This window comes from Lissotriton vulgaris, chromosome 1_1 (genome assembly GCF_964263255.1).
Source record: "Lissotriton vulgaris chromosome 1_1, aLisVul1.2, whole genome shotgun sequence".
NCBI lineage: Eukaryota > Metazoa > Chordata > Amphibia > Caudata > Salamandridae > Lissotriton > Lissotriton vulgaris.
In genome coordinates, this window is record NC_141685.1 from 1,613,947,964 (window position 1) to 1,613,961,386 (window position 13,423).

The 13,423-nt window shown below is 43.6% G+C and overlaps 1 protein-coding gene across 4 annotated transcripts in view; it reads left to right on the top strand.

Moving 5' to 3' along the window:
* Nucleotides 1-13,423, top strand: part of LOC147750899 (src substrate cortactin-like) — a 144,394-nt gene that overhangs the window by 38,417 nt on the left and 92,554 nt on the right. For all 4 annotated transcript variants that reach the window (XM_086918702.1, XM_086918730.1, XM_086918712.1 and 1 more), the window contains exons 2-3: nucleotides 6,818-6,901; nucleotides 11,545-11,618. In XM_086918702.1, coding sequence (XP_086774828.1) covers nucleotides 6,818-6,901; nucleotides 11,545-11,618 — 158 coding nt within the window. The remainder of the gene's footprint in view (nucleotides 1-6,817; nucleotides 6,902-11,544; nucleotides 11,619-13,423) is intronic.

A 13,423-nucleotide genomic window follows, 5' to 3' on the forward strand; every position in this document is an offset into this window, starting at 1 on the left:
GTTGATAATTTTTCTTCAACTCCGGCGGTGGCTCATGCAATGTCTGAATCGGGTGAGGCTCTCTTTGCGGTCACTGCAAAACCACTTTACTTTCAGCCCTTAGATCACCTGGCACCACAGTTTTGAAAAAGGTATTAAAATCAACCCACAACACCTGCAAAATTCTATCAAACCTCTCAACCTCAGTGTACCGCTAGCCAGGATTCTTTATTAGTTTTGGGAAATCATTTGTAAATGATGCAAGATCACTCGTAGTTCATGGCACATAATCTCCACCTGGCACTTCACTCAGTGGATTATTCTGTTTCCTCATCATCTGGGGAAGTAGGAGGTTGTTCTTCCCCTTTCCTTGTTGTGGCTCCTACCTATGATTCCTTATGGTCTTTTTAGCCCATCTGCCTTCTGTCTTGTCTAACTCGCTCCACTTTCGTTTACGGCCGACCAGTTCCCCGATTTGTAGTTTTATCCCTTAAATTGTCATATTCATTATGGGTTCATCATCAAAACACATGTGGTAACTCTTCTGTAGGGACTTATAACCTAATTTCGAGTTTGGCAGTCCATAGGGCTGCAAAATTTGCAGTGGTTGAAGTCGGGGACTGTAGTCCAACTGCCGTATTAAGAGCACAGCGGTCAGACCTCCATGGGACCACCTCAGCCGCCATGGATCCGGGGTCCCTCGAGTTGGTGCAGCAGTCTTGATGTTGCAATATGTTTGGTAGTGCCACTGCAGAACCTCCAAGCATGTTACTAGTTTCCTCACCACCAGCAGTCTCATGGCAGTTCTCACACCATGAAAATGCTGGCAGTGAGGAAACATCGGGGTTGTACGTGGCCCTCTGTTCCCTCAGGGGTCAATTTATTTAATGCGATACGTGTATTTCGCCCGTCCTAGAGGAGTGTCCTCATCTCTGTTTCCACTGTTTCGAAGTACCCCGGAGGGACTAGGTATGGCGTATTTTGCAATATTTATACAAAGCAGGGAAGAGCCATCATCTTGTACAGGGTGGCCTTGCGCAACAGTGACAAAGTCTTCTTCTAGTGGGGGGTCTAAATTTCGGGTGTGGAACACTGTTGGGTCTCTGGGTACATAATGTCCCAAGTATCTAAATCCTTCTGTCGCCACCCGGGCTGTACAGGTTCTATGGAATCTCTGATTTGCGCCCTACAGAACATATTTCTAAGATTTATCCCAGTTTATAGTGTTTCCTGAGTGCTTTTGATATAGGGTGAAAATATGAAGCACTCTTTGTAGGCAAGAATAAGGTTTGGCCAGAAAGAGGAGAGTTCATCTGCTTAGAGGGAGATTCTATCCTCCCAATCTACTTTCCACTTAAGTCCTCTGATAAGTGGGTCACCCATCTCCATACAGCCAGAGGCTCCAATACCAGGGCAAATATAAATGGGGACAGGGGGCAACTCTGTCTAGTACCTTTGTGGAGTTTAAAAATTGATGATCATCCCCCGTTTACCGTCACTTGCGCCAGGGGCTCAGAATATAGGAGTCTAACTCATGGCAAGAATTTATCCCCAAAGCCCAACCTCTCTAGGACCGCAAATAGGAAGGGCCATTCTATCATGTTGAACGCCTTCCTAGTGTCCAATGACATTACAATTGCCTCCTCCCTAATGCTCTCCGCTCTTCCCAGCACTCCATGGAGTCATCTTAGGTTGAGGGCAGTATTTCTATTCAGCATAAATCCTGATTGGTCGGGGTGAACCAACCTATGCATCAACAGGGCCAGGTGAGTTGCCAGGATCTTGACTAAGACCTTAACCGCTGCTCAATATCGGTCTGTACGATGCACAGTCGTCTGGTGACTTGCCATCTTTGTAGATTATGATGATATTGGCCAGCCTCTGCCTCTCAGGCAGCTTCCCCACTTTGATACTCTCCTGAAACATTTGTAATATATACAATACAATTGTGGAGGCTGTTACCTTATATAGTCCAATTGGGGCCATTGGGTCACATTGCTTTCCCAGTTTTCAATGCCTGAATCGCCTGTGTCCCTTCGCTTTCTTTAAACTCTAGCTCTAGACTGACTCTATCTGTCTTTTCGAGGGCGAGTACATTGAGAGTGCATAGGAGTTCCTGCGCCTCAACCTGGAAAATTTGAGTTGACGTGTACAGTTGTCGATAGTAGGCTGCAAAGGCATCCGCTATTCCCTGTCTGACTCTGATTCGTACCCCCACTTCTGAAGTGACTTTGAATACTCATCTAGAAGCGTGCTCCCTTCTGTCCGACCACACCAGCAATTTACATGCTCTTTCACCCACTCCTTAGAGTTGGTGTAAGGTCGCACGGTTATGTGCTCTGGCTTGTTCCCCGGCTATATCCCTATACTTCTTCTGCTTAATCTGTAGCCTATGTTGCCCTTCTGGGGTATCTGATGGCAGCAGTTCTGATTCTAGTTTCCTAATCTCCTCTTTGTAGGAAGCTGGGTTTATATTCAAGTAACACCCCACATTTTGCCAGACTACTGATGCACTTTGACTTGATGTGCCTGGCTCCCTGCTAATCAGGTTCCATGGGCATTTCCCCCAAAACTGTACCCTATACACCCAATTGGCACTCTCTGGCCACAAGTCAGTCCCTGGTAAATGGTACCACAGGTAGCCAGGGAAGGCCTCTAAGGGCTGCAGCACTTATTGTGCCACCCTTAGAGGTCCTGCACCTTTACACTCGCACACTGCCTTTGCAGGCTGCGTGTTTTGGTGCAGAGCAAAGTAAAGAGTCAACATAGCACACGCCCCTCTGTGCCATGCTCAACCCACTGCCCTGGCATAGATCAGTCACAGCTCTAGCTGGGTGCCCTATACCAATGGTGAGGGTACAGGTCCATGAGCCCTGGACCCCTGCAGTGTCTAAGGGCATTCTTAGACATTGTAAGTGCAGTGCTCCCATTAAGAGTATATGGTGCTGGGAGTTTGTCATTACGAACTCCACAGCACCATAATGTCTACACTGAAAACTGAGAAGTTTGGTATCAAATTTCTCAGCACTTCAAACCCACACTGATGGCAGAGCGGGATTTAATGAAAAATGCACTCAGAGGGCATCTTAGAGATACCCCCTGAAAAACTACCAGCCTCTGGTGGGTTCTCTGACTGATACACACCAGCCTGCCACCATGAGACATGTTTCTGGACCCCTATGGTGGGAGCCCTCGCTCCCTGAGCCCAGAAACAAAGCCTTTCCTGGGCAGAGGTATTCATACCTCCCCAGGCCAGAAAGAGGCATTTGTGGCAGGGGAGCTTCAAAGGCCTGGAAACCTTTGTGATGCGACCCCCAGCCTCTCCTGCTATCAGGAGCAGGCCCCCTTCCTGTCTCCCCACCTTTTCGGTGGGAAGACAGGTGGGAAAAATTAGCCAGCCCAGAAGGTGTGCCCATCTCTGCCAACCCCACCCCTCAGTTGGGGGAGGCGAGGTGAAGCCCACTCTTCAGTGCCCCCCATTTTGCAGGCACTCCCCTATCAGGATTAGGGATTGGGCTCACTCTGCCATGTAGGGCGAGCACAATAAGGGGGTAGTCACCCTAAGGTCAGTAGCCCATTGACTACTGACATGGAGACCCCTAAAATGCCCCCTAAATACTGTATTTAGGGGGCAGCCCTGAAGCAAGAAGGCAGACCAGAAACCAGAAGAAGAAATGAAAAAGAAGCACCGAACAGCCGTGGCGGAGCTGGCAGGAGGAGGACGACGACTGACTTGGCCACAGCCCTACCGGCCTGTCCCCACCGGGAACCTGCTCCAGCAAAATCCCAGCATGTCCTGCAGCCAGCAACCTCGAGAAACCCGGAGGATCTACCTGCCTTCAATCCCAAAGACTCTGTTTCCCGTGAACACCGGATTTGTTGAAACAACAGACTCCAGCGCCGCAAGGATCCACGAGTTTGCACCACTCTTTACTGACTCCCATGGTCCGAGTTCGAGTGGCCCAACACCAAAGGAGGTCTCCCCGGCAATCCTGACCCGAGATCCGGTGACCCCTGACCTGCCTCAATCCTCCAGCCGACTCCTGCAGCCTCAAACCAGAAGGTCCCCCTAACCACAACCAGGACCTGGTAAGAAGATCCGACCCTAAAAGGCACCTCTGCACCCGACGCCCGACAGCCTTGGGTGGCCTAACCGATGGTGCCTAACCAACCCCATACATCCCAACTTACCTATCCAAGTGGTTGTGACACCCAGAAGAACTTCCCCCCCGAGCCTGCCGTGCTTTTGCAAACCGGAGACTCCCCATTGAAAGCTACTGGGCACCCAATGCCAAAACAGCACTCTGCACCTGGCCGCCCCAGTGCCGCTGAGGGTGCATCATTTGTGCTGGCCTAAACCCCCATTTGCCCTGAGCTAAAGTCCAGGAGCTTTTCTCCCACAAACCAGTGGTCTGCTCGTCAGCAGTCACCAACCGGAGGCCCCCTATCCCCCGTTGGATAACATTGAGCCTCAGCACTCTGCACCCGGCCACCCTAGTGCCACTGAGGGTGTAACAAGAGTGCATCCTTGACCCTGGGGGACCCCCGAGTCTAACCCCAGAATACCAGCTCCCACAACAAAGTACTTTCCTTTGAACCGATAAAACTATTTCCCTCTATAGGATAACATTGACTGTTTTTCTATGAAAAGTTTCTAAGTGTGGAGTTGGAACATCTAATAAATCCTTTTACAACTGTACTAAATAACAAAAACGCTTTTACTTACCTGTTTACAGGAAATGTCCCAGTGTAGTATCCAGGTACACTACACTCTGTAAGAAAAGTAATCTGAAAGTAATGTACTGGTCATTTTACTGAAAAGCCCATTCAAAGTATATCTACTGTATTTCCAAAGCATTGTAAATCAAAACAAAGGGCATATACAATTGCAATCTAAACTGTGTTACAGCTGTATATTTATTGCAACGTTTTTATCACCTGTGCCAGGCTTGTTTGGTTCTAGGAAATTAAATAACTAAAGAAATATATTTATACAATGACAATTGGTCTGAAGTTCAGTCTTTGAGTGAGTTAAATCATTTGCTGAGTGAGTGTGTACAACAAATGCTTAACAATGCCCTCTGATAAAGCCTTACTGCTCGACGACACTACATCAAATGAGTGAGGTGCTATCTACTTTACCTCTGACTACCTTTTGGGTTCCACTGGACTCTGCACACACTATACCTCGCTTTGGTAGAGTATATACAGAGCCAGCTTCCTACACTCTTCTAATGCTGTGAACTAGCTCCCTTATCTTCTCCTTTAAATGAACAGAAATGTAGGAGACTCCCATACCTCTAATTACAGCCTTATAGGCCTCCCACAGGGTTTGGTGTGAATCTACCAACCCTTTATTTTCTTCAAAATAATTAATCGAAGTTTTCAATAAGTCTTTCCTAATAGATGGAGTTTTGAGGTACCATGGATTAAGTGATATGTAGTTTCCACTGGTTGGGGGTATTTCTCTATAGGTTACACTGTTTGGAGAGTGATCAGAAATATCTCTTGGGCGGAGGGTTGCCGCCAGAAAGTGCGATAGCTATAGTCTATACGAGACAAACTTCCATGTACACTTGAGTGGATGGTATATTGTCGGGTAGAAGGATTGAGCACATGCCACACATCCACAATGCCGATTGCTGACAGGAACTCAGCCAGTGCGTTCCCTGAACTGTCTTTTTGTCTGGTTGGCCAATGGTCCATTTCTCCATTCAGGGCTGCATTGCAATCTCCCCCAACTAATAGCTTACCCTGTGGCAGCTACACTAAATGAGCACCCAACTCGGCCAGTGTGGGGGAATGGAGCCATGCAGGAATATACAGCGATACAATATGTAATAGTCTAGCTTCCCAGTTCCCTGACGGGGTCACAAAGCGATTGAGAGGGATGTGTGTCACTGCCCGTATTGGAAAAAGGAAAGGACCTGCATAGTAAAATACCCACCCCTCTTGAATCTCTGGTGTACCCCACATGTGCAACTAGGTGATAGCCCCATCTGTTGTATGCACAGTAGGACGTTCCCTGTATATGAGTTTCTTGTAGCAGGAGGATATCGGGTGTCCGTCACTTAATGTATTGCCATACCACCCCTCTTTTAATTTCATCCCCTAATCCATTTACATTTGCAGGAAAGGATCTCAAGACGGTTGGGGGATGTTGCCCTGCTCACTTTATCTTGCATCTGGATTGTATGAAAATATGTCCAAGGGTATAACCACCTCGCGAGATCCGACAGCCCCCCCCCCCCCCCCACTCACTAGAGGGCCTTTGGGCAGTGGAGAGCCCGTTTTCCACTCCAGACATAGTCAGGACGTTCTGTATTCCGCCTTTTGAGTGTTCGTGATGTGCAGCCTGCTATACTGTCCTAACTATCTGTAAAGTGTATCCACTGAACTGAAACCTTCCAATAACATCTTCACAGAATCATGCATTTGTTTTAAATAGGTCTTATCGTTGCTCTATCTGCTCATGGTAACAGAGGCAGATCAGTGTCAGAATAAATTAAAAAAAACAGGAGTACAAGAAATGGAGATAGCTTTCCCAACAGAATTATTTAGTGAAGTCTTATGCTAACGCTCATCTGCATAATTTTTCTTCCAGCTGTGGCATCAGTTGGGACACTAAGGGTTGGATTTTATCAGTTCTTCTCTCCCCAAAAGGCAACATTGCTTGACATTTTCTGGAGTAGACCTACACCACAGTCCGAACCTTTTCCTCCGGAATGTGACACTATTTCACTTACGAAGTGTAGGATATTAGTTCCCTGACCAGTCTTTCAGATGTGCTAGTAGTTAAGTCATTACTCACTCTCTTTTGCTTCTCTTTCCTTTACAGATGTGGAAGTCAGTTGTTGGACACAATGTGTCTGCAACGGTGGAGCCAGCTGGTGACGATTGGGACACAGACCCTGATTTTGTGGTAAGTCCAGATATTTGCTTTTGTCCAAAGGAAGGGGTGGACTTAGCTCTTTACCACACCAGATGTGAGGAAGATACTGCCTTAAACAAAACTCTTGTCTGCAAATAAGTAGGAGTTCATATACTGCTCTGTTATTATATTGTGTATGCATACTTTGATGGTGCATGGTCACCGAATAAAGTATTACTACTACTCCTACTACCCCTACTACTGCTCTCTCTCCTTGACTATGGTCTGTAGCCCAAACATTCTTCTTTTCAGCCTGCCCAACATAATTATCTTACACAGTCTTTTGTAAGTATTTGTATATTTTTCAAGAACAGAATTCAGTAGCACTGACTATCACGTACTTAGTGGGGCTGTTCACCCCACTCACTGGTCCCAGTATCAATGAGTTAGTTGTTCTGTTTGTCTCAGTATCAGTGACTTACTGGTGCGGTTAGTCCCAGTATCACTGAATTAATATTGCTGCTACAGGTTCCTCTAGAAGTGAATACAGCCTGTCTAGAAGTGAATACAGTGCTGCTAGAGTTGAACGAAAGCCTCTCTGACCTAACTGGTCCCAGTGGCTGTAACTCGCTGGTGCTGCTGTTACCAGTGACTCTTGACTCACTGGTGTATCTGCTCCTAATACCTGGAATTCACTTGTGATGCCTTTCTCAGCATAAGTGACTCACCGTTGCTGCTAGCCCCTCTAACAGGGACTTTCTAGAGCTGCTTCTGGTGCCAGTAGTCATGATTCACAATAACGTACTATAATGCTGGTGCCAGTGTCTGTGAACCTTTAGTGCAGATGGCCCCAGTAACAGTGACTTGCCTTTACTGCTGAGCTCTGGATCTATGTGTAAGTGGTGCTGCTGGTGCCCGTTTATGCGCCTCTGGTGCTGCTTTGAGTAGTATGATTTGCTTTGGAGTATGTGGTCCCAGTGTATGTGATTTCTTTTCCGACTTCCCAGGAAGTTATAAACCCTGGGTTAGCATGGGTTATTAAGGCGAAATCGATTATCGAGTTACAACCCCTACCAAAGAAGGTTGGCTCAAAAGGGGCAGAAGGTGAACAAATCTGGTTGACAAATGAAAAATCAAAATTGAAGACAATACGATTTAGAAGGGACCCCATCTTTGTATGAGAAAAATGTATTGGGCCCTCCACCCCATAATCTGATAAACCACACAAGTCTGTTTCAATAGGCGAGCAAATGGTACAATTAAAGTCCCCCACCCAAATGATCTTTTTTGCCCCCGCGGAATCATCAAATCGGGCCATGCGACACAACATATTTGTCATAGTGGGCTCCATTTCACTATTAGGCATGTTATTGTAGAAATTCACTAATAACATTTTCTCATTATGGCCCCATTTAAAAGATAATAATTGGAAATATTGACTGGAGAAAAATTCATGAACCTTAACATCTACAGTTGTTGAAACATAAATACAGAGGCCACCCTTGTTATGTCCCTGTGCTGACGGCATGGCCGGGGAGTGAAAGGTCTGGTAACCTAACAAATGTACTTCTTCAAGAAGCCATGTTTCTTGGAAGCAAAGGATAGCATGTTCGTGTATGACATCTAACCAGGCTTTATTGGCAACTTTGCTTCCTAGGCCCGCCACATTCCATGATAGCAGAGAATAGGAGTGGGGTACCCTACTAATGGCCACCTGTGGGCTACCAGTATTCACTACGGAATTCCGCGGAAGCGGAGAAGATATATTTGGGGTGGCCATTGTAGTTGTGGGAGTGGCAGAAATACAGTCGTGGGAAGATGGTTGGGAATGATATGGTGCGGGAATCAGATCCAGAGCATGTCTTGGTGAAATTTCCCCCACTATCATGTTATCCTGTTGCTCCTTTGACGGACTAGATAAAACATTTTGGACAGTGAAACATTCACGCTTCCAGTACCCATCAAGCAGCTTCACCCTTGTATCAATCACATTGAGTCATTCGTTCTCATCCAGTCCAGAGAGAGGATGGAATAAATTAGTCAACGGTATATTCCAGGAGTCCTTGGGATTATAGGATTGAAAATTGTCTCAATGATTATAGGTAATAGGATTTTTGTAATTTGCAAGGGTTGATTTGGCGGCCAAGATGGGAAACAAAAAACGCTAGTGCTATTGAAAAGGTCATGGGCCCTCGGATTCATCGATGGATCTAGTCTGTAGGGAACATGTGGTCTATGGCTCTTAGGTTGAAGAGGGGTGGGCATTGGTTGAATGAAGGGAGAGTTATATCCATTATGATGTCTTTGCGCTGGATACAAGGCTATGGTAGGTCCATAAGGGCCTTCAGGTTTCCATTTGTTCATGGAGTGATGGTTTCTCCTCCTCATTGGTAATTTGTTTGGGGGTGGGGGCTTCATGAGAGCTTCCGGGTAAAAATAGCTTAGGTTATGCGTGGCAATCCCCCCCTCACCCTTCCCAGGGAACCAATCGCTGATGTATGTGACCAGTCTGTGGTCTTTAAAATTGACTATAATCACATCACCTTCGATGTCCTTAGGTCTGGAGCCCACCCACTTGCATCGCCTAACCGAAACTATGTCACCGTTCAGGTGTGTTGGAAGTGGTCTGTTTTTCCGCAGCCAGTAGATAACCTTATTTTTGAGGTTAGAATGATGTTCTAGGTTACCCTCTGGCGTAGGCGGAACACCTGTGAGTACGATGACATAGTTTAGGCATTCTGGGGGTAAGTCAACAACATTTCTTGATCTTGTTCTTATTTTGGGAGCAAGGGTAGAATTATCTGGGGGATTTGTAATGTTAGAGCATCTTTTTTGGGTCCCTGTATTGAGATGGGGCGTGTCTTTGGAGATAGTGTTATTGGCTAAAGAAGATTTATTGAGGGATTTACTGTCAAACACTGGTTTGGGGGTCCCTTTTGTAGGTTTTGTAGTTGTTTTAGGAGTACCAGTCGGTTGCTTAGGTTGTTCAATGTGTGGTTGTTTAGTAGGCTGGATTGCGTTTCTGGGTTCCTCAGATTTATGACATGGTATACCCTTATGCCCTTGAAGGATTTGGTCAACTTTTTCGCCTAACCTTATAACCCTTTCGGTGAGGGGAAGAATCAGAGCCTTTATGAGACAATCGATATCGTTTAATAACCCTTCATAGCTAGGAACGGATATCGATTTAGGAATCAAGTGCCCTGTCGAGTCCGCTTTCCCTCCGTTTTGGGGAGTCGTGTGCGGAGTGTACATAGGGTTGGTGGGAGGTGTAATTCCCCTTTTAGATACACCCTTCCTTCTTCTCTTCCTCGGCAGGGAGCCAGAGGAACTGTTGGTGCACTTATTGATTTTCTTAGTGGGTGATTTTTTTGGCTTTCTATCTGGTATACTAGGGGTTTGATGGTCGGACCCCACTGGTGTAAACATAGGGGAAGGTACATTTATGTCATGAAGAGGGGCTAAATCATTAAAAGGAGTGCTTAAGTCAATTATCTGATTATCGGTTAACTCAGAGGGGGTAGGGTCAGGAATAATTATAGTATCATTTTGATCAGGGGTCTTGGTCTGAAAGATAAGAGGTATATCCTCTGTAGTAAAAGAATCACTATCATGTTCTTTAGATTTAGTTAAGTCTATTGAAGTGCCTGTAGCTACATCCGGGGGCGGGAGGGGTCTTTGTTTTAGTAGCTCAATGGAGAGACGTCGCCCAGCTCGTTTCTCAGCGAGTGTGAGCTCCCTATCAACTTCATTCTTAATTTTGGCAAAGAATTTATCCAAAGGGCCTAAAATAGGAGACCCGACCGTTCCTGCCATAGAATTTGCTTCGAGAGATGACATCTCGTCCCACGGACAGGACAAGAAGCAAAGATAGCAAGAACCTTTTAAAAATATACAAAAGATGACAAGCGCTACTGTGGCTAGAATGATACGAATAGGCGTTGGAAGTCTATGGCAAAGTCAGAAATGGCGCGATATTGTCAGTGTCGTACGGCCACAGACGGTCCCGCCCTTGTCCCGGGCTTCTCCCGGCGCTCTTCCGCGCGCTCCCGCGCAGCGGAATCAGTGCCACCTTTAAATAACTATTAAAGCGACTAGCGGGTGGGCGGGGCCGGCAGGGAGAGCAGCCCAGCTGATCCAAGTGGCGCGCAGGGACTCCTGGTCCTCGGAGTCCCTGCTCTAGCTCGCAGCCCTGCCGGTCGTGAAGTTACTGCCCCCGGTGGTCTGTAGCCCCTGTTGCCGGTGTCAAGGGGCGATGCGGGACCCGCGTAGCGGGTCCGGCAAGGTCCTGATGTTCCTGGAAAAGAAAGGAGCTGAAGGTGAGCTGCGTCAGCATGCAGCGCGTCGTTGTGGGGAATGTGTATGTGATTTATTTATTTATAAGGGGTCTTTTGCCATTAAAATAAGTTTCTCCCTTTTGCTGCTGGTGACTGTGACTTCTTTGTGCTGCTGTTCCCTGGATGGGACATACGGGTGCTGATTGTGCCAATATCCGTCAGTCAGTAGTACCCATTGAATGAGGTTCTGCTAATTTCAGTAAAAGTTACTGATTAGTGTTGTTATTGCTACTATTAGTAGCTAGAATTTTTACTAATACCAACATGGGCTACATCTATGCTGTTCACTAAATAAAAGGCTCATGTGTGATGCTCAGTATCTGCTTGTTTGACTTTCGGGTATTTATCTTTTTGCAGAATGATATCTCGGAGCAGGAGCAGAGATGGGGGGCTAAAACAATTGAGGGTTCAGGACGTCCTCAACATATCAAGTAAGTGAAATAATTCCTCACCGTAGTTCTAGTGTCATATTGTGATTTTCAGCACATAGCTATAAAATAAAGATATTGCACTACGGTATATAGTACAGGATCTGTAAACTAGGAATTGTAGAAGGGTGTGATCGGTGACCTTAATGTAATTTCAAAAGTTTTGATTGACACAAATATAGTGGGACAGAAAATTGCAGGTTGGAATATCATATTTTTAAGGTACTGTGTATCGTTTTTTGTTTTTAAAAATGTGTCTATAATATTGTTTTGTAATTACTTTGTTGTGATTTATCAGTTTTTATGTTATAAGGCATTATTATTTTAATGTTTTTGGAATAGTTTATTCTATTTTTTTATTTTATACTATATTTAAACATATTTCATTGCATTTAAATGTATTTATTGGCAGGTTCTTAGGTTTGTAGGGGAATAAGGTGGGAAGCTTTTTAATATTAAAATGTTATTTTTAATTTGTTAATTTGATTAATAATTATGTAAATTATTTTATTTAAACATTATTATATAATGTGAAAGACATTGGCAATTACATTTAATTGTTAATAGGATTTTTGATTTTGTAAATTATTTAATTGTTTTTAGTAGTTTATATATTATTGAATTGTATTATGGTTTGGGTTTTTATATAATAATTTATGTTTTAGTATTATTGTTTATGTTAATGTGTATTGTTACATTATTCAAGCATTATTTGATTTTGTTTTTATTGGTGATGAATGTTTGAAGTAGGCTGGAAAGTGTTAAAAAACAATCTATGTATGTAATTGCCAATGTACTAATGTTAATTCTGTAGGTTTTAATACATCTGCTAAAATAATTTTTTGTTAAAAAAATATATATATGTGTGTGTGTGTGTGTGTGTGTGTGTGTATATATATATATATATATATATATATATATATATATATATATATATATATATACACATTTTTTTAAATTAATTTAACCTTCCTTACTGTTGCTTATGCTGGAGTGAAAATAGTAAATCTAACAACTCCTAAGACAAACTCTTTCTCACTGTTGCTTATGTTGGAGTGGGAATAGCACATCTGATCCTTCTATTAGTGAGAGTTTTTTAACTTTTTTAAGATACATTTTCTGTAAATTAATTTTGTTATTTGAATTTAATGTATTTTTTAGAGTAATATTATTTTTATTAATGTATATATTTTTTAATTTGTAAATGTGCTGTATAGGTATTTAGGTATTTTTTTTATATATAGTGTATTATTGTTTATTAGTCCTGATTATTTCATATCTGTATTTATAAGTTATATTTATTATATTTTACCTTTATTTTAGAGTATATATATTTTATGTTTTGTAAGTTGTAAAATGTGATTCTGTATTTTTTGTATTACGTGTGTTTTTTAAATGTCATCTTTTTTAAGCTACTATATTTTTTAAGTTACAATGGTATTTACAATTCAATATATTTAACAATGTTCATCTTTTCTATTTCTGCATGTTGTAGTTTACATTCAAAATATGCAAAGTTCATATTCTATTCTTTCCATACAAAATATGTAGCCGATATTTGTGTCCTTGCTATTCTTTGGAGATATTTTGTATTGCAGTGCTCCTTCATACAACCATGGGTGTATTGTATGCAATATTTTACAGTGCAGGTACATAGTACACTAAGATTTTCATCACATGAATATCATATTTTGTGGTATTCCTCACTGGCTTTAGCTATGCAGGTTCTTCATCACAAGTATGGCATAAAGGGATCTTCACCGAACCATTTTAGTCAAGGTCTTCACAGCAAGATTATGGCATTCTGT